A 19579-nucleotide genomic window follows, 5' to 3' on the forward strand; every position below is an offset into this window, starting at 1 on the left:
TAACCCTTCTTGATTAAAAAAAAAAAGTTGAACATAGCTATTACACAATGTGAAGAAACTGCCAAGTCAAAGCAGTAAAATATAAGGCAAAATTGCTCTTTGTGTCCTAATTTGGAAATAGTTTTTAACTAACTTTATTATGGCATGGCTTACTACATCTTTTAAAACGGTTGTTCTTATGGGAAGCATAGCAAAGCTTTATTTTCTGTTATAAGTAGGTATTGACCTAATAGGGATAGTAGAGGATTGATGTGCCTTTTCTTTAAAAATCATTCGGAGACCATAAGGTGAGCATAAGTAAAGCTTGTTAACTGGAAAAAAATGCTTGAGTAGTTGTTTGCTCAAATCAAGATTAATGTTTTTGAAGATATTTGGCAGATGCGTTTGGTTATGGTGCCATTCCAAGGCATATTTTGGATGACCAAAAAAATGGAAATTAAAGCTTAACTATAAGGCATGCAATTTGTTGGCTAGTGAAACACTGTAGGATAATATTTACTGTTGGAGATGGTTCAAGAAGCCGTTAAGCTTTCTCTGCTAGGGTCTTGGCACTGTTAGGCACTTAAATTTGGACCAAAAAATAATTCAGTTTACTGTGAACTTTCTCAGTTACAAAATTGGGTCTTGTGACAATGTTCTATCTAAAGCTCCTGAGAACTGTAATGCAAAAACAGAAGGGAAAGTGCAATTTTTTTGGTCAAGAATTGTTTAGAGAGACTATTAATCTTTTTTTCTGGAAAATCCTAAATTGCCTTGGGTGGCACTAAGAGGTGGTTCTTGAGCATGGCTCTCTTTCTATATAGAATATGAAGTCTTAATCCAGGATGTAAAAGAAATGTGTACACAGAAGACCGACAAAATATTGACTAAGTCTAATAATTTATGATAATATATGTAGAATTGTGCTAATGCTATGCTAAGAACTAGTGATTTGGCAAAACCTTCCTGTTGCTTCAGTTTATTAACATACCTAGCCATTAGCAAACTGCTAAACAATGCAGTTAGGAACTATCTTGTTCAGACAACAGGCAGATAAACTAAATGCATTGTATTGCTATGGCACTAATCAGTGGATGTCTTTCACAAAGAAATGCCTCAGGGCAGGAGTATATCAGCTAGAAAAGCAAATTACTTTAAGGGTCACAAACCTTGCTAAATACCAATGTGATGTGACTTAATGGCACAGATGTTTCCAAAAACTGTGATTGTCCAAGTTTTCTTAAATCTGTATTATTTTCCAGTAGACCTTTTGGAGTCTTGCCTAGCCCTTCAAAAGCTATGCAAACTGTCACTTTTTCCAAGCCTTAGCCGATCTTCATTTTTGAATCTGTATGTCCATTATCATCTGTCCTAACAGCTCAAGCTGTCCTTCTCTTAGATTCTATTCCTTATTTTCTGTCAAGATTAGGTTGTTTCTGTTCCCCTCAAACTTTCCTCCTCTGGAGTTGTCAACTTTTTTTCTTAACTTTCTATGTCATGAAGCTCTGCTTCGTTATTTCATTTTTCCCTGTCAGCCTTCCAGTTACAGACTGAAGAAAGAATTGACACGGTATAAACTAAACTTCCACCCTTCCTGCCACCCCATTCCCCTGCCCACAAACAGTCTGAGGGTAACTGGAGAAAAAAACAACACTGATAAATCTATGTCACTTTCCTAGAGCGCTTAAAAAAGGAGGAGAAGACCCGTCAAGAATTGGAAAAAGCTAAAAGAAAACTTGATGGTGAAACAACAGACCTACAGGACCAAATAGCTGAGCTGCAAGCCCAGATTGAAGAACTGAAGATCCAGCTGGCCAAGAAAGAAGAAGAGCTGCAGGCTGCTCTTGCTAGGTAAGGGCACCACAGGGCTTATGACTACAGAAATGTGGTGGAAAGCTACTCTACCAGACTGCTTTTCAGTTGTATAGAACAGGGAATATTAACACAAGCCAGTTCGTATTTGTGCTAGGGCATCTGTAGCCATCCATGTGCTGTGAGTGGATGTGGCAAAAAAGGAATTTAGTGTTTTATCTGTGTCCTTGCTCTACAAAGCTGCAAAAAAAAAAAAAAGTATACTTGTGAAACTAGCATTGGGTAATGCAATAACTAGCATAAGCTTTTTAGTCTCCAGAGTTCAGGCTTAAGAGGGAAAAACATGAGATTATCAGTGAGTTGTCTTAATGGTCAGAGTATTTCCAGTGATAGGGATAAATTACCAAGACTTGTGCAGTAGCCTTTCTATCATGTAAAAAATAGAAAGGGTGTTTCTATTATATTGAATAATGATCTGTTATTTTGTAGAAAGAAAATTCTATAAACAGGGTGCATTTTTGGAACAGTATTTAGTGGCATCTACAAAACTGGAATACTTGGATGTTAACTTGAAAGGTTGATGATTCTTATAGTGCATATTGAGGCATTGTGCTTGTCAAGACTTTAAGAAAACTGCTGTTGTGCTGTTACTCTACCTAAAAAGTTTTACAAAGTCTTTTTTTTTCTAAACTATCATTTGTGTATATAATTAAAGCCAGACTGTTATGAGAATAGATCTGAGGTTAAGAAATATTAACTGATGTGCCCCTGTTTAACAGAGGTGATGAAGAAGCAGTTCAGAAAAACAATGCACTGAAAGTGATAAGAGAGTTGCAGGCTCAAATTGCAGAACTCCAGGAGGATCTTGAATCTGAGAAGGCATCACGAAACAAGGCAGAAAAGCAGAAAAGAGATCTAAGTGAAGAGTTGGAGGCTTTAAAAACTGAACTGGAAGATACCTTGGATACCACTGCAGCACAGCAAGAGCTGAGGTAGGGTCATACACCTGTCTAAGGCACTAATAAAACTAATCTTTAATTTACCAAAGACTAAAATGTTGATTTTATTTCTATTTTTTATAATACTTGATGCTTGCTCTAGGACAAAGCGTGAGCAGGAGGTGGCTGAGCTGAAGAAAGCAATTGAAGAGGAAACCAAGAACCATGAAGCACAGATCCAGGAAATCAGGCAGAGACATGCTACTGCCTTGGAAGAGCTCTCTGAACAGCTCGAGCAGGCCAAAAGAGTAAGCAGAAAATGAATTACAGAAATGTATTGTTCTGCTTCAGGATTTTACACAAGTAATGTAACTGTTCTAGTCCCTTCCACTGACATCTGCAGAGCTAAGTTGTCTTTCTCTTTCCATATGTTACTGTTGTAATTGAATCAAATACATCACACATGTAACTATTAGACACTCTTGGCATCTGTCTGAAAAGTCTTCATTAGACTTGGAAACAGTGCACCTAGAGATAAAAGTCACGTGAGAATTATCCAGCTGGCCACATGCTTATTTGATAAAAAGCAGTTCTCAGCATGAGAGAATAGCAGAATGCTTCCGAATATGGTAATTATAGCATCAGGACTGACAAATAACCAAGTTAAGTGCAGGTAGTGTAATCCAGATACTCTTAACTTAGCACATGTCCTGTGAACTCCAGTAGTAGATGTCTGTGGAGTGTCTTGCCTATTTGGGCAGCTGTAATGTCTTCCCTGGTAACCAGAGCAGGTAGGAGGAGGCACCACCTTGTTACTGCTCTCAGGCTACACTAGTAAGAATAATTCTGCCTGAGTGTCTTGTTCCAATACTGACAAAAAAATAAATAAATCTTTAGGCAATTATAGTAATGGCTGTTCACAAATTTATTCATGGACAATTCGTATATTGTAGTAATATTTTTATGTAGGGACTTCCTTTAAATACTGAGAAATGTAGCAGTTAATGCTGAGGAGCATTAACTTTTTCACCTGAAAATTTTTTCACCTGAAGATCTCATGCATATACTCTCTTCTTGTTCATTAAATGTCATCAATAACAGTATGAAAAGATGGAAGAATACCCCACGATTTTAAACAAAGGTCCTCTGAGATAGTGTCAGTTTTGGTGATATAGTAGGAACGGGACTTAAAGTAATTGGCATAAGAGGTATTTCAAAACATTTTTGACAAATGTCAGAGCAGTGGTAAAAAGTGCTTTGTTATGCACTTCCAGGCTGCTATGCCTACTAAAATCAGGGCAGCTTTAGTTAATATCTTTCCCTTTATTTCTGTGAGATGAGCCATGCTGATCTGTTATTAATGGGCACATTCCTTCCTACTTACAGTGTCACTCCGTCATTTTACAGCACTGATGTCCCAGTTCTTGTCATGGAAGTGTCTTCTGGTGCTTGCTGATACCTGTGGTGTCTGCAGGTGGATTAACTTACTTTAACTTGTCTTTGGCTAACATACACGGAATCTCACATGGCGACACTTTAAACACTCTGCTTGTAACGTGCCAAGCTCTTGTTTTATCTTCAAACTTGTAAACCAGATTTGCTGGACTGAATATATTTTTTAGCAGAAGACGTTATTGATGTGTAACAGTGTTGAATTTCTTTCTTTTTGTCTTTCTTAGTTCAAAGCAAATCTTGAAAAAAACAAGCAAGGCCTAGAGTCTGACAACAAGGAACTGGCCTGTGAAGTGAAGGTATTGCAGCAGGTCAAGGCAGAGTCTGAGCATAAGAGGAAGAAGCTTGATGCTCAGGTACAAGAACTAACTGCTAAGGTCACTGAAGGTGAAAGGCTGAGGGTGGAGCTGGCGGAGAAAGCTAACAAGCTGCAGGTAAGGCTTTATGGAAGTCCTAAACTGCTGAAAAATGGGCAAGAAAGTAAAAGCCTCAAATGTATACAGAAATTACTAGGAAAAATATCTTTCAAAGATGCAGTTACGTTTACGGGAGCTGGGCTTGTAGCTGCCATGGGAGGTGACCTCAGTCATGCACTTGTGTGTACTTGAGGGCCCTTGAAGTGGTGGTGTGCATTGGAAGCAGACAGCCCAAAAACTCAGTCTTAATGTCATGGCTGTCCTACTGTGAGAATTGTGGTGATTTTTAAGTATGTGGCTTCCCATCCTGGAGACCAAATCCTATAGGAGGTTCTGTATAGTCCCGCTGCCGATATCTAGCCTTCAGGTTTTTGGCTGGGATATAGGGTTGAGGAGATTAAGCTGAGCTCTTCCGTAGTTGTGAGCAAAATGTGCTGATGATGGCCATGGATTTTGTTTTGTGCTTCAAAGTTGAGAACTTGACAGATACAGATCGTAAGGCCTATCCTTTTGGGGAAAAGGAGGAAATGAGCAAAGAGGAGCCAGGACTGACTTTTGAACTATGGCAATGAGTGCTTTAACTCAACCTAAAGCACTTCAGAAAGGGGATGGCCTAGTTCTTCTCAGAGGAAGATTTCACGCAGTCTCTCACAGTATCCCATAAGTAGCATAGCCTAAAATAACAAGACTTGGCACCTGGCAGTAACCTTTGCGCTGATGCTTTAAACCCAGCTGCCACCCTGATAATCCCTGAATCCATGATCCCGTAAGGTATATGGCCCTATAATTAAAGATAGCATTTAACTCTGAATGCAGGTATTGGCATGCAGATAACAGAACAACATGCTCTGCTAAATGGCGTGCCTGCCATGTTATACTACTGAAGTTCAGGTTTGACTTCCAACTTTGTTTCTAGTCAATCTTCTATATTTTTAGCTAGTGGTATTTATCTCTCTGCTGGGATCTAATGTTGTTTTGCCATGCTTGGGATTTGTTGAGTTTTGTTTTCTGAAGCTCTAGCTCCCAATGGGATGTAGGATTTGCTGGGAGTCAGCTGCGTGGTGTTACCTTTATACTGCTTGCTTTGCAGAATGAATTGGATAATGTCTCAAGTCTCCTGGAGGAAGCAGAGAAGAAAGGCATCAAGTTTGCCAAGGATGCAGCTAGTTTGGAATCACAGCTTCAGGATACACAGGTGTGTGTGCAGTGCAGCTTGAAATTTGCTCTTAGGCCTTGTTCCTCATTGAAATGCTAACCGCATGGCAGCAAATACACTTCCATGGTTCTGAAAGTCCCCTGGGTAGAATCTGTATGTCCCATTGAAGTCTAGTGAAATGTGATGTATAATGACTTTTCAGTTATGTGTGGAGCCAATTTTGCACTGTCTAAGATTCTGTACTTGATAGACTGTAGCTTTTCAGTTTCGCTTTTATTTTTGTCTGTGGAAGATAAGTATTAAGTCAGGAAAAACCTTTTGAAGCAGAATGTTGTAATGTAAGTAAATAAGGTCCTTGGGGTATATGAAAGGTATGAGAGACAATACTGTTGTTTACTTGCGGCTTAAGTTCTTAAAACTACCACTGTTTTTTTATTTTAAATATTTCACCTTTATTCATGTAGTCGTTGCTCAAATACACTTTTGTTATGTATAAAAATGCTGATAGTGATTCCTAGAATAACACTAACTGTAATTATTAGCATAGGGATCTGTGAAGAACAGGATTAGGGGTTAGGGGGAGGTTGTTACAGCTTTCATTAATTTCTGTTATGACAGAAGTTCACATTGCCAAATTACAATTATCTTTAAAGTGACCTCTGTGTTTATGCAATGCAGAAAAACTTGGAAGCATTCTGCCATTGCAGGATTTACTGCTGTATTTCCTTCCTAGGTGTGATTTTTAAACAGGTTCTCTGATTTGTCCTAAAGAAGATAAGTAAGCTTTGAAAGTGACTTCTGTGTTCATTCATTTTTATTTTTTTTTAAAGTATAATCTGTGAATTTCTGGAACGCAGTGGTATGGATTCCCTAATCAAAAACGTCTTAAGTTTGTTTGCCCAGAACAAATGAGTACTTTCTTGGAAAGCCAAACTGCAGGTGCTTTTCATAAGCATGTCTGTACAAAAATATCACAAGAAAATAATTAAACGTGAAACTCTTATGTAGTAATAGAAGACGGTATTCTAAAGCCAGGATCAACCAAACTGAGTTTTGAATGTGCTTGTTCATGTAACAGGAGCTTCTTCAGGAAGAAACCCGCCAGAAACTCAACCTGAGCAGTAGGATTAGACAGCTGGAAGAGGAGAAGAACAACCTGCAAGAGCAGCAGGAAGAGGAGGAGGAGGCCAGAAAGAACTTGGAAAAACAAATGTTAGCCTTGCAGTCGCAGGTAAGTGGTTGTAAATGGCAGGACTTCTGCCAGGCCTGTACGTTCCAGGTGAGATGGAACTGGTGCCCCAAACCTCTTGGAGAAATGTCATCTTAAGTTGCTAAACCACTATCCAATTTGCTAAGCTGCAATCCATCATATCTGAAAAGCTGTGGTGGTCAGGTGAAGCCCCAGAGAAAGCCAATCATATCATGGGCTGCATCAAAAAGCAGCATGGCCAGCAGGTTGAGGGAGGGGATTGTCTCCATCTACTCCATCATTTGGACCCCACCTGTAGAGCTGCATTCAGCTCTGGGGCTCCAGTGTAAGAAGCACGTGGAGATAGAACAGGTCCAGAAGAGGGTCACGAGGATGATCAGAGAGGGCTGGAGCATGTCTCCTATGAAGAGCGAGGCTGTGAGAGAGTTGGGGTGGTTCAGCCTGGAGAAGAGAAGGCTCCGGGGAGACCTCACAGCGGTCTTCCAGTGCCTAAAGGGGGCTGCAGGAAAGCTGGGTAGAGATTTTGTCAGGGAGTGGAGTGATAGGACAGGGGGTGATGGCTTTAGATACAAGGAAGAGACTATTTACTCAGAGGGCAGTGAGTCCCTGGCCCAGGCTGCCCTGAGGCGCTGTGGTTGCCCCATCCCTGGCAGTGCCAAGGCCAGGCTGGATGGGACTGGGGGCAGCCAGTTGTTGGTGTAGTGGAAGGTGTCCCTGCTCGTGGCAGGGCACTAAATGATCTTTAAAGATCTCTTTCAACTCAAGCTACTCTATGATTCTATTATCTAAACTTCATGTTGTTTAATATGCTGCTAGTTCACAATTCTTGTGCTGCTTCTGGTTTTGTACTTTGGACCTGATGCTCTTGTTTGATGCTTTTGTTTCCTTCTCATGATGTACTAAGTATCTTTTTCTTTTGATAAACTTCAGTTAGCTGATGCTAAGAAAAAAGTAGATGATGACTTGGGAACTATAGAAGGCTTGGAGGAAAATAAGAAGAAATTACTGAAGGATATGGAATCCTTAAGCCAGCGCCTAGAAGAGAAGGCAATGGCTTATGACAAGCTCGAAAAGACAAAGAACCGCCTGCAGCAAGAGCTGGATGACTTGATGGTGGATCTAGATCATCAGCGCCAGATTGTCTCTAATTTGGAGAAAAAGCAGAAGAAGTTTGATCAGGTAATCTTTTTTCCTGTCATCTTACTACTTTGTATGATTTTTTTTAAATGGCATCTTGTTTATATTTACAGTACTCATTTATGTAGTAACTATAGAAGGATCCAGCTAGAAGAGTTCTGTTACTGGTAAATTTTATGTGCACAGTTTGGCCCTTGCTATGAGAAGGCACTTATGATTTCAGTGAGCTAAATTTCATGTTTGAGTCCTGTTAGATTAAGAAATAAGCTCTTTATATACAAAAAAAAAGAAAACAACTATATTAGGAAAAAATCTTGACTTAAAAAGCATTATTGTAATTCCTTGTGATAGACTAAGAAAGGATGTGAAGACCAAAAGATCAGAATAACGTAAAACTTACATAGTCTTGAATAGTAGCTTCCTTTCCTCATCTCATCCCAGAACAGCTTTAGTTGTTTCCTTACCAGCACTTTGATAAAGTCCTAAGAGGCCAGCGAACTTCTGAAGGCCAGTTAAGCTTTGAGCATTAACCATTTGATTGACTAAAACACAAGGCGGAAAGGACCTGATTATAATATTTGAGATAAATTAATTTATTTCTTACGTTCAGATGCTGGCAGAAGAGAAGAATATTTCTGCCAGGTATGCAGAGGAAAGAGATCGTGCAGAAGCTGAGGCAAGGGAGAAGGAAACCAAAGCACTGTCTCTGGCTCGAGCGTTGGAAGAAGCGCTTGAAGCTAAGGAAGAATTTGAGAGACAGAACAAACAGTTGCGTGCAGATATGGAGGACTTAATGAGCTCTAAAGATGATGTGGGCAAAAATGTAAGTATTTTTCTACACCTTATTTTTGTTATACACTGCATGGGGAATAACAGAGTAAAACTCTCTCATTAGAGAAGTATGTGTGACACTAAATTAGAATTTCCATTTTTTGAAGCTGATATATAACTCAAGGTATTGGAGAGGTGAATACTTAAAATATGGGGTTGGGGTAGTCATTCAGGCTTAATTACCATTATCTCTTGAAAAGATGTGAAGGATGTGCAGAGTAGAAGTTGCTGGCCAAATGACTTGTGGCACTGGAGATAGATTTAAGAGCTTATTTCACTACTACTTTTTCTTTGTCACGTAGACTGTCACACTAACTGCACAACTCATCTGTCTAATAAATTGCATAGGTTTTTGCTGGGTTCTCTAATACAGACTTTAAAAAGCTGCTCTGCCTGTTCTGATTTGGTGTCAGACTTAGAATGCAAAGCATAGTGTACTGTATTGATGTAATGCTTTATTTTGCTGTACTAAGTGCTTTTGTTGAGATACCTGAAGGAGAGGGTCTGATAAATGTTTGTGGCTTAGGTCCATGAGCTGGAGAAATCCAAGCGGACTTTAGAGCAACAAGTTGAAGAGATGAGAACTCAGCTTGAAGAACTGGAAGATGAACTGCAGGCCACAGAGGATGCTAAGCTTCGTTTGGAAGTGAACATGCAAGCTATGAAAGCCCAGTTTGAGAGAGATCTGCAAGCCAGAGATGAGCAGAATGAAGAGAAAAAGAGAATGCTGGTTAAACAAGTATGTCTATTTTACTGCACTTCGTAGAGGGAAGGGAGTGAGGTTCTTTTGCAAAAGCTCAGGCTTTGGTGATAACTTTCTACTAGAAAAATAAAACTATTTGCTTAAAGATCCCATCCCGTAGAAGTCCCTAGCATTGATCTTCACAAATGATAAAATGTCTTGTTGAGGACTGGCCGCTGTCAACTGTTAGACTCAGAGTCTTCTACTGAGGGATCTTGCAAGGCAAATGGTTTCTGGTGTCCTAACCAAAAGCATGCAATGTGCAAGCAGAGTCTTTGCTATTGCTGCAATACAGGTGTATTCTAAGGTCACTGGTATGTTATTTGGGCTTTCAAGCCCATCCTGTTTGGTATAGAGTAACAAATCTGTGGATCCTGACATAGACTGAAGGACTGTAAGTGAACTGCTTCCTAAATGACAACCCTGGAAAAGATTTCAGATTTTCCAGACTTAAAAGCTCTAGAAACATGAGGCAGATCCAAAGACTCAAGAAATGCCTTTAAAATTTCATATTTTAAGAGGTGTTTCTAATTAAATGCTTCTAAAGCTTTGTAGAGTAAAACAACAGTATTTCAATATTTATCACAAGAAAACAAGAACTTAGTTACTGAAAAATTAGGAATTATCAATGTAAAGATCTTGTAGAAATAAACACAAGCGTTGGAAGGCTTTTAAAGTTTTACAGTGCAAAATTGCCATTTACTGGCATAGGATGAGAACAGAAACCTTGACCTAACATGAGGAGGAAAGCTTAATTCAGGGATTAAAAGCACATTATTTCATGTTGGTAACCTGTGTAATAATGGCATTTTGTGTAAGTCTTATTTTTGCATACTTAATTCTTGTTGACTAGCTGCTCAGCTACTTTGCTTTTCTGTTTTGTTTTGGGGAAAAAAAAAAAGTGTACAGAATGCTAGTAGCACTGCTGTTTCTAAGAGAATTACTTCATTTTTTTCCTGGAGGAAAATGAGGTGATTCTACTTCTTATTTTCCTTTTAGTCGCTCAATCAGAATTAGTGACATCTGCCCCAGAGTGAAACCTAAATGTGAATAGAAGCACTGGGCAAAGAGCTGATCACTAAATAGCTAAACAGATGAAATGGGAATGCTTCAGACACTGAGTTATTGTCACAGTTTTCTCTTTTGTCAGTTCAGAGATCTGTGCTTCCAATTTGTGGATTTGTTTTTGCCATCTGCAGTGTCTTCTCCTGTAGATTACCTTCTGCATTCTCTTGGTCACTCGTTACTCAATCAAGTAATGCTCATTCTGCTCTACAAAAGCCTTTTGGATTTTCAGACCATTTGCTAAGATTTCATGTTTATTCCATTCCTGGGATGGAGCCTAAGTGTCTTGATTTCACAGGTGCGAGAGTTGGAGGCAGAACTGGAAGATGAACGCAAGCAGAGGGCTCTTGCTGTGGCAGCCAAAAAGAAAATGGAGATGGATCTGAAAGACCTGGAAGGTCAGATAGAAGCTGCAAATAAGGCTCGAGATGAAGCAATCAAACAGCTACGTAAGCTCCAGGTAAGTACAGCTAATCAACTGAGCTGCTTTGTCCCCTGGTGGCAATCTGTCAAGGGTGATGCCTTCAAACTGCAAATGTATCTAATGGAAAGCAAGAGGAGTATCTGACTCAACTGTGCTGGCATGTGTCAGAGAGTATCTGGCCTGAATTCATCACCGGTTCAAAATTCCTCTCATCCTTTTGTTGGTAAGGAGTTAAGGTTGTCCCCGATGTATTGTTATTCAATAGTCAACTTTTTGTTTCAACACTTTGCATAAAGATTCACTGAGTATTGCTTTACAGACTGCATTTCTTACATTGTGTGTCTTTGAATTTACTGATTTGGGCTCAGCTCTTCCTGACTGCTCCTTCCTCAAGATGAACATGTTAAGGCATTTTCAGCCAAAATGCTTTAAGAGAATAAGGAGTAACTTCCAGTTGCTTTAAAAAAATCTGCAAGAAGCCCATTCTTTTCTGTTTGGCAAGAGAATGCAGCCCATGTGTTGAGGATTTGTTTTCCATTCCCAGGAAAATGTTGAGCATTCGGTAGAGTTCCATTTTGCCAAAGACGTTCAGTGCCATGGCCCAAAGCTTGTAAGGCATATGGCAAATTAAATTGCCTTTCTGCCCTGTCCTTTCTATTTATTGGCAATCCAAGCAAGTGAAGACAGTGCTGGAACTGAGTCCAGGCTCTGGATGAGGAGGAGAGGCTAGGTTAAAGCAAGAGGTACTGGTCCATGAACAATATTGTACTCCTGTACCCCAAAAGAACAGGTCAGATAGAGAGCTGAGCTGTGTACACTTTCATAAAAATCAAATCACTTATTTTAAGTGATTTTGTGCTCAGTGGTATTCCAGAGATGCAAGTACAACTTAAATGCAATTTCTCTCCAACTTTTATACTCTTCTAGCATCTTAAGTCAAACTTGTGAAAATTCATACACACTGAGATCTTAGCAGTGTGTATTAATTGGAAGCTAAGCATGTGCTACTAGGTTATATGTACAAAATGTTGAATTGCTACTTCTGGACTGAGAATAAAGTCTTAGCTTGCATACTTGCAATAAGCTTTTTCAATTAAAGTATATAGATTCTTTTTCCAAGTCATTCCAAGCTTCACCTTGGAATTCTAACTTCCACAAGTTTCATGCTTGATTTCAGTTGAGCAACTCTTTATTTGAGCTCTTTCCTCTACAAGAAATATACCAAATAAATGAGGTAAAGCCCTATAATGAGATTTCTGACAAAGAATGAGTGATGCAGAGATAAGAAAATTAAGTTTTACTGTAAAAGTAACTGAAAAACGCATTTAAGTGGAATGAAGTTACTTTGAGGGGGGAGGCCTTTCCTCTTAGGAGATAAGAAGCTACAGAGCTACGAATCTCATGGTTGTCTTAATGCAACATGGCTGTGGTTTTCTTCCAACTACAGGCTCAAATGAAAGACTACCAGCGGGAGCTGGAAGAAGCCCGTGCATCCAGAGATGAGATCTTTGCACAGTCCAAAGAGAGTGAGAAGAAGCTCAAAGGTCTTGAAGCAGAAATACTCCAGCTCCAAGAGGTGAGATTGAAATCCATGATTTTTTTTTTTCTTGATAAGAGTACGAGGAAGATTAGGAGGGGAAAACAGAAGTAAAAATCTATACTGGTAAGCTTAAGAGAAATGAGAGACAGCAGACCTTTCTCTTCCAATCCCCTCACCCTGCTTCCTGCACCAGGTCTTCAGTGAGCTTATGGCTAAAAAGGAATTGTTCCAGTAGCCTCCAGTTCATTTCTCTGGTCCATATGAAAGCTTTTCTACTGCTTAAATAGACTTGATACCTCACAAAACGTGCAAGGTGGTTCAAAAGTCTATGAAGGGTGTGGTGTACAGTGTCAGTACTGAAACTGATGACTGAAAATACTAAAACCTGAGAATCTCTTCTCAGTGGCCATTTAATTCTGCAGAGGCTTGTCACTGTCATCTTGGTTCTTCATCCCTCCCTTACAGTCATGTGTTCCCTCGCTGTTGGCAATGTGTGTAAGAGCTCTAAGACTTACTCTGCATCACTTATCCATCATTATCGCCTTGTTCTGCCACAAGGTCAAACATTAGCAAAATTTCCTTATATGACTTTGCTTTGAACTTCAGTATGTAGCTAATACAGGACATACACAATAAAAGAGGCAATCACAGATTTCACTACTTTAACGCATGAAGCAGTTCCCTTAAGTTGTAGGCCACCTGTAAAGGCTTATTCTCTTTTGTGGACTTCAAATTTGTCAGTCTTGCACTTGCAATGCATTTAGTTATACTTCTTAGCAAGTGCCGGGGTGTTTCTTCCACACGATATAGTTGATAATACAAGATTCAGTGCTGTTTTTACTATTGTGCTCTAATTTTCTGTATTTTTCTTACTTTCATGCTATGTACTCTGCAGGTGTCAGACCCTAAATAACTAAATTCAGTGCTCATTTTGCATTAAATATGTTTATGTTAGAGCACGTGACAATGTTTTTTTTCTTATTCTTTAGGACTTGAGCATCACTAACTACTTTCTGCAAGGAACACGCTTGTAATACAGTATGAATAATACTGAAGTGGTTTTAGAAAGGATGAGTGAAGCATTATCTTAAATATTGTCAGTGTTCACCATTTGGGGATGGAAAAAGTAAATCCACTGCAGTCATATGGCAGTTAAGGGGGAAGAAACTTCATGATGATGTGGCTGGTTGTTACCAGCTAGCTTCAACAGCTGCTGCTCCTGCCTATCCATTAGAAGACTTCAGGGATATTGCATATCACAGCATCTCCCAGAAGTTGTTGTGAGGCTAAATTGATTAAGTGTTGCAGGATTTCTGAGATATATAACAGGTCCTTCCTGAAACCTTTGCAGGAGTTTGCTGCGTCTGAAAGAGCCCGTCGTCATGCTGAGCAAGAAAGGGATGAGTTGGCTGATGAGATTGCAAACAGTGCTTCAGGAAAGTGAGTCATCAAATGTATTAATTGCGCATCTGAAGAACTGTGGGCACCAGCAGCTGTGGCTCTCAATAGCCTGCTTGCAAATTCTGTATTAATCTGTCCGTATGAAAAACTCCCTTGTTACGAAGGGAATTGCCAAATTGCTTCTTGTGACACTTGCAATGCCTAGATTATCAGAAGTAAACTGGCTAGTTGCTTTGTATCGAATCTGAACGTGTCTTGACCCAAATACTTGCTTTCTAGGTCAGCGCTGCTGGATGAGAAGCGCCGGCTGGAAGCTCGTATTGCACAGTTGGAGGAAGAGCTTGAGGAAGAGCAGAGCAACATGGAGCTTCTCAATGAGCGCTTCCGAAAGACCACCCTGCAGGTGTGAATCTGTGGTGTTGTGCTTCAATGTGTAGTTAGGTGTGGGCTCTGACTAGCACCAAATGATCTATTTTCCTTCTCCTCTGGAAGGTTGACACACTTAATTCTGAGCTAGCTGGAGAGCGGAGTGCTGCCCAGAAGAGTGAAAATGCACGGCAGCAGCTGGAAAGGCAGAACAAAGAGCTGAAAGCCAAGCTTCAGGAACTGGAGGGATCTGTGAAGTCGAAGTTCAAGGCAACAATTTCTACTCTAGAAGCCAAGATTGTTCAGCTAGAAGAACAGCTTGAACAGGAAGCAAAGTAAGGAAAAAAAAAATCTGTTTGCATTGTTTCCTCTGTCAGTAGAATGTCTGAAACCTCTGTGCCTTAAGTTATTGTACGGCTGAGATGCAAGCTTAAAGTGCAAGCATTAGGTTTCATTATTTAGAAACCTACTGTCCAAGGGACAAACTTCAATGAGATAGTTGAAAAGTGACTGGGGTTCATGCTTTCAGAATCTGTGCTCTTTAACTTAAATTCCTGAATTAATTCTTGAAGTTAACCAGGTGCTTGTTCTGACAGGTAGTCTCAGGATCCATGGGGTGCTGAAGAAGTTTCTTGAGATAAAACATCCCCCTTGGGATACTGGTCTCTTTGGCTTGACAGCTTAGATAAGTTGAGACATTCTGAAAAGAAGGACCACAAAGATGCTGAAGGGACTGGAGGGGCATCTTTCCTGTGGGGAAAGGCTGAGAGCTGGGGCTGCTCAGCCTGGAGAAGGAGGCTCAGGGTGCTCTGATCAATGTGTGCAAATACCCTGGGGCGGATGCAGAGAAGAGGGATCCAGGCTCTTGACAGTGGTGCCCAGGGACAGGATGAGAGGCATCGGGCACAAACTGAAATGCAGGAGGTTCCATCTTAACATCAGGAGGCACTTCTGACTGGGGCTGACCAAGCCCTGGCAAAGGCTGTCCAGAGGTGGTGCAGTCTCCTCCCTGGAGATCTTCAAAAGCTGCCAGGATGTGGTGCTGGGCAAGCAGCTCTGGGGTGGCCCTGCTGGAGCAGAGGGTTGCACCAGGCGACCTCCAGAGGTCCCTCCTAGCCTCAGCCATTCTGTGAGATGCCACCAGTGCTCTGCAGGTCTGCTTTCCACTGTGAGTGCTCCCATGTCTGTTCTTTCCATCTCAGTCCTTGGAGGACTATTTTTTGCTAGCTCATCCTAGAAAGATTGAAAGGAGACTTATATCACCAATATCACCATCTCCATTCCTTCTGGCTCTGGCAGAGGACCATGTTATTGGTCAGCAATAGTCCTAAAGCTGCTCTTTTGAAACATTGTGAAGAAGCACTTTGCTGTCCCTCCTTCTAGCCTGCAAACCATACTTGTACTGCTTCTGTGCTAGTACTTTGCTTTTAAAGCTGCCTCCCAGCTAAGCCCCAGGATATTAAAACTGAAGTCAGTGCTGTTAATGGTGATGGGCTTGTTAAGAGGGCTTAAGCGTCAGTTGCACAACGAGGCAAGAGCTGTTCTGGAAAGTACAGATCTTGTGCTTCCAGCCTCCATGTACTGAAACAAATTGTGGCTTTTGATTATTCTAGGGAAAGAGCTGCTGCTAACAAATTGGTGCGCCGCACAGAGAAGAAATTGAAAGAAGTCTTCATGCAGGTGGAAGATGAACGTCGACATGCAGATCAGTACAAGGAGCAGGTAGGCAGTGGCTTAGCTTTGGAGGTTTGTTTCTCAGAAAACAGAAAACTTTGAGCAGAGGAGCGCTGTTAAGAAGTGCTTTAATGAAATGACCTGAGGGAATTCTAGCCTTGACGACTAAACTGCTAGAGTAGTTCCTTGTTGGCTCCCAGCAGTCAAAACCTCCCTGTGTTAGCTCTGTTGTGACGATCTGTTAGGCATCCTGGTCTCCTGGACCCAGGAGCTCTACGGTGTTTCCAGGAATCCAGACTGGAGTCTGTAGTGAGGTGTCATATCCAGCAGGGGTGGCTGGGGAGACGAGGCTGGTAGCTCACCTCTTCGACCTCTCAAGTTGCAGGGTTGCAGCTGCTGAATTCGATCCTGATGACCTGGTTTTGTATTTTAGATGGAAAAGGCAAATGCCAGAATGAAGCAGCTCAAGCGCCAGCTGGAGGAGGCTGAGGAGGAAGCCACACGTGCAAATGCTTCACGACGTAAGCTTCAGCGTGAGCTGGACGATGCCACTGAGGCCAACGAGGGCCTGAGTCGGGAAGTCAGCACCCTGAAAAACAGGCTAAGGTGAGTGGTGCCAGCACCAGCAGGCAGGGGTTTGTCTGGGCCCCTGTGTGCCCATAATGCGTCTCCTGACCATCCAGCTGTGGAACTGCAGAAGCAGACCCAGGGGATGGGGCCAAGTGGAATCTGCTGGGAATGGCCTGAGCCTGACGATACCAAGGAAGTGGCCAGGCCACAAGAATGTTCCTGACAGCTCCTGAGCCCCTGAGCTCTTTGGAGCTGAAACAGGCAGATTCCCCTGGGGCTGGTGGTTCAATCCAGCAGTGGGTAAATATGCCTGAGACGAGACAGGCCTGTCAGGCTTTGCCAGTGGCAAGCACCGATACCCTTTTTGCTGGCCCACCCTGCGGGAGTGTTTCAGCACCTTCTTTGAGAGCAGGTCTTTGAGATCAACGTTTGTAGCGAGTGCAGAGGGGTGTCAAAGGAGGTGGTGCTAGCACAGGACAAAAACCATCCTGAGATGCAGAGAGCAGCTGAGGAGACAGGAGGGTGCAGTGCAGCACTTCACAAGCAAGTAGTTGTGTTTGTTGTTTGTTTTTTTTTTTTTTAAAGAGCCCGCCCTGTCTTGTACTTGGTCAGTGCTTGGTGCTCACACAGACGATATTTTTAGTTACTTGGGACTTCCTAAATTAAAGTGGTATAAACTAAGAAATCCTGGAGTAGCAGCATGTGTTTGACTGCAGCATGATGACCCCTCTCAGAGAGGGGTGGTTTCAAAACACCTCTCCTGGAACTTGTGGTGTGACGTTCCTTTGCAGTGCAGCAGGGAGCTCTTTTGGGGCAGCCACCAGCACCATGCTGCTGGCTGTGAGTGGGAGGTGATGTCTGCAGCCGCATTCTGCTTGTTGTTTGCAGGAGGGGGGGCCCCATCACCTTTTCCTCGAGCCGATCCGGGAGGCGCCAGCTGCACATCGAAGGGGCCTCCTTAGAGCTCTCAGATGACGACGCGGAGAGCAAAGGCAGTGACGTGAACGAAGCGCAGCCAGCCCCTGCTGAGTAGAGCCCCTCACACCATTTGCATGCAGAGACCTTTTACACAGTAGTCGGCAGAACGAGGAGGACTTTCCTGACCACCAAACTGCCTTGTGGCCCTAAATCTGCCTTACAAAATGTCGGCATGCTACAAGGTTACTTATCATAGGTCAACTATGTCTTAAGGCTCTCCAGCCTCACCATACTGTACCCTGCTTCAGATATAGGTACAACTGCTTTTTTATATATAGTAAACAAAATGGGATCGTCTCTGTTCAGTGCATCTATTTTCCAGATACTCATTGTAAAGCCATTTTATAAAGCATCATGTGAAGGATGAAACTTTTTTTTATCAATACAGAAACTTCATTCCCAGAGGGTAGGTGGTTGGGACAGGCCCATTGTCATGACTATGCATGCTTTGTTGTACGGACAACATCCTTCCATTTCTTCTGTGCTCAGACGGCCTTGGCTGTGTTGAGTCTGTTGGATCATTGAAGACCAAACTGCACCTGCATCTTTCTTTTCTCCTAATTGTTGTGATCAGCACACAATCAGTGAGTGAACTGTGAAAAGGCGTTGGGAAGTGTTAGAGGGAAATGTAGGGATGAATGAGTAGTGTCCATTTTTTAACCTGCAATATCATTTTGAAGTGTTCTCAGCACCTGCTTCATCAGTTAGTGTTCATGCAGTACAGGCAAACTGAAATAGCGTCACCGTTCCTCTCTGTACAGTACTTCTGCGTTTGTAGTGTCCTGCTATTACCATGCCCAACAGATCTGTATATATATTAAGGCTAGTATAATGTGAACACCAGTGGAAAATAAGCATACAACACAGGCAAAATAATTTATTAACTTATGGCTGAGTAGTTGTCAGGACATGGAGCCGAGGGGCTGCACCGTGAGACCGTGGCCAGCCTGCGCCGAGGGCAGCGGCGCCGCCTGTGCGGGGCTCCCGCGGAGTCTGTGGTTTACAGGGGCTCGGAGATGGATGTTGCCTGCCTACGAGTTAACATGCCAGTGGATGTGAATCCTTTTTTTTTTTGTTGTTGTTGTTGTTTTTTTTTTAATTTTGAACAGTATTACAGCGAGTAGTTAGCATTCTTTTTGTTTAAATAGCTGAAAAACTGACATTACAGAAAGTGCCTTAGACACTACAGTACTAAGACAATGTTACATATAATTTGCCTATATAACAATGATTTAATGTATTAATTTTGACTGTGCTTCATATCATGTACCTCTCTAGTCCAAGTGGTATTATTGATATTAGTGACAATGAATCAGTGTTAACTAGGAAACTTCCTCTGCCACATGCTCAAAAGACATGGATTTCCTTTTTTTGGTTAAAAGCTTTAACATCTGTCGCAAAGGTTTTGTTGTGTGTGTTTGGATATTTTTAATCAAACTGGCTGTTGACCACCAGGCATCTGACTGCAAATATCTTGTTTTCTTGTATACCCATATTTCTAGACAATGATTTTTGTAAGACAATAAATTTATTCATTATAGATGTGGCCGCCTGCTCTGTTTACTTACAGGAAGAGCTATCTCCTGAGGCTGGCATAGACCTTAATAAATAAGAATATGACTGGAAGCTGCCTTTTCCCTTCTTAGTGTTTTGTGGTTTTTTGTTTGTTTGTTTGCTTTGGCTTTTTTTTTTTCCCCTCAAATACAGTGTAAGTTACCAGTCAGGCCTGAGCCTTTGCCCGTGAACCTTAATGGCAGTGCAGAAGAGCTGGAGCAGAGGAGTTCTGACCCCACCTGCTCATTTTCTACACTATGGCACAGGCACAACGCCTTCCTCTGAGCCCCATTGTGATTTTGAACAAGGTCTGCTCTCTTTACTTTTTCTTTGA

At 41.6% G+C, this 19579-nt stretch overlaps 1 protein-coding gene across 4 annotated transcripts in view; it reads left to right on the plus strand.

Annotated features, from left to right (window-relative positions):
- Nucleotides 1-19233, plus strand: part of MYH10 (myosin heavy chain 10) — a 114760-nt gene extending 95527 nt beyond the window's left edge. For all 4 annotated transcript variants that reach the window (XM_072025720.1, XM_072025721.1, XM_038165545.2 and 1 more), the window contains 17 exons: nucleotides 1659-1830; nucleotides 2571-2783; nucleotides 2893-3037; nucleotides 4409-4615; nucleotides 5688-5792; nucleotides 6832-6984; nucleotides 7894-8142; nucleotides 8711-8923; nucleotides 9458-9670; nucleotides 11037-11198; nucleotides 12610-12738; nucleotides 14054-14142; nucleotides 14383-14506; nucleotides 14596-14804; nucleotides 16083-16191; nucleotides 16577-16749; nucleotides 17602-19233. In XM_072025720.1, the coding sequence (XP_071881821.1) occupies nucleotides 1659-1830; nucleotides 2571-2783; nucleotides 2893-3037; nucleotides 4409-4615; nucleotides 5688-5792; nucleotides 6832-6984; nucleotides 7894-8142; nucleotides 8711-8923; nucleotides 9458-9670; nucleotides 11037-11198; nucleotides 12610-12738; nucleotides 14054-14142; nucleotides 14383-14506; nucleotides 14596-14804; nucleotides 16083-16191; nucleotides 16577-16749; nucleotides 17602-17746 (2810 nt within the window). In that variant the 3' untranslated portion in view covers nucleotides 17747-19233. The remainder of the gene's footprint in view (nucleotides 1-1658; nucleotides 1831-2570; nucleotides 2784-2892; nucleotides 3038-4408; nucleotides 4616-5687; nucleotides 5793-6831; nucleotides 6985-7893; nucleotides 8143-8710; nucleotides 8924-9457; nucleotides 9671-11036; nucleotides 11199-12609; nucleotides 12739-14053; nucleotides 14143-14382; nucleotides 14507-14595; nucleotides 14805-16082; nucleotides 16192-16576; nucleotides 16750-17601) is intronic.
- The last annotated feature ends 346 nt before the right edge of the window (nucleotides 19234-19579 follow it).

This window comes from Anas platyrhynchos, chromosome 19 (genome assembly GCF_047663525.1).
Source record: "Anas platyrhynchos isolate ZD024472 breed Pekin duck chromosome 19, IASCAAS_PekinDuck_T2T, whole genome shotgun sequence".
NCBI lineage: Eukaryota > Metazoa > Chordata > Aves > Anseriformes > Anatidae > Anas > Anas platyrhynchos.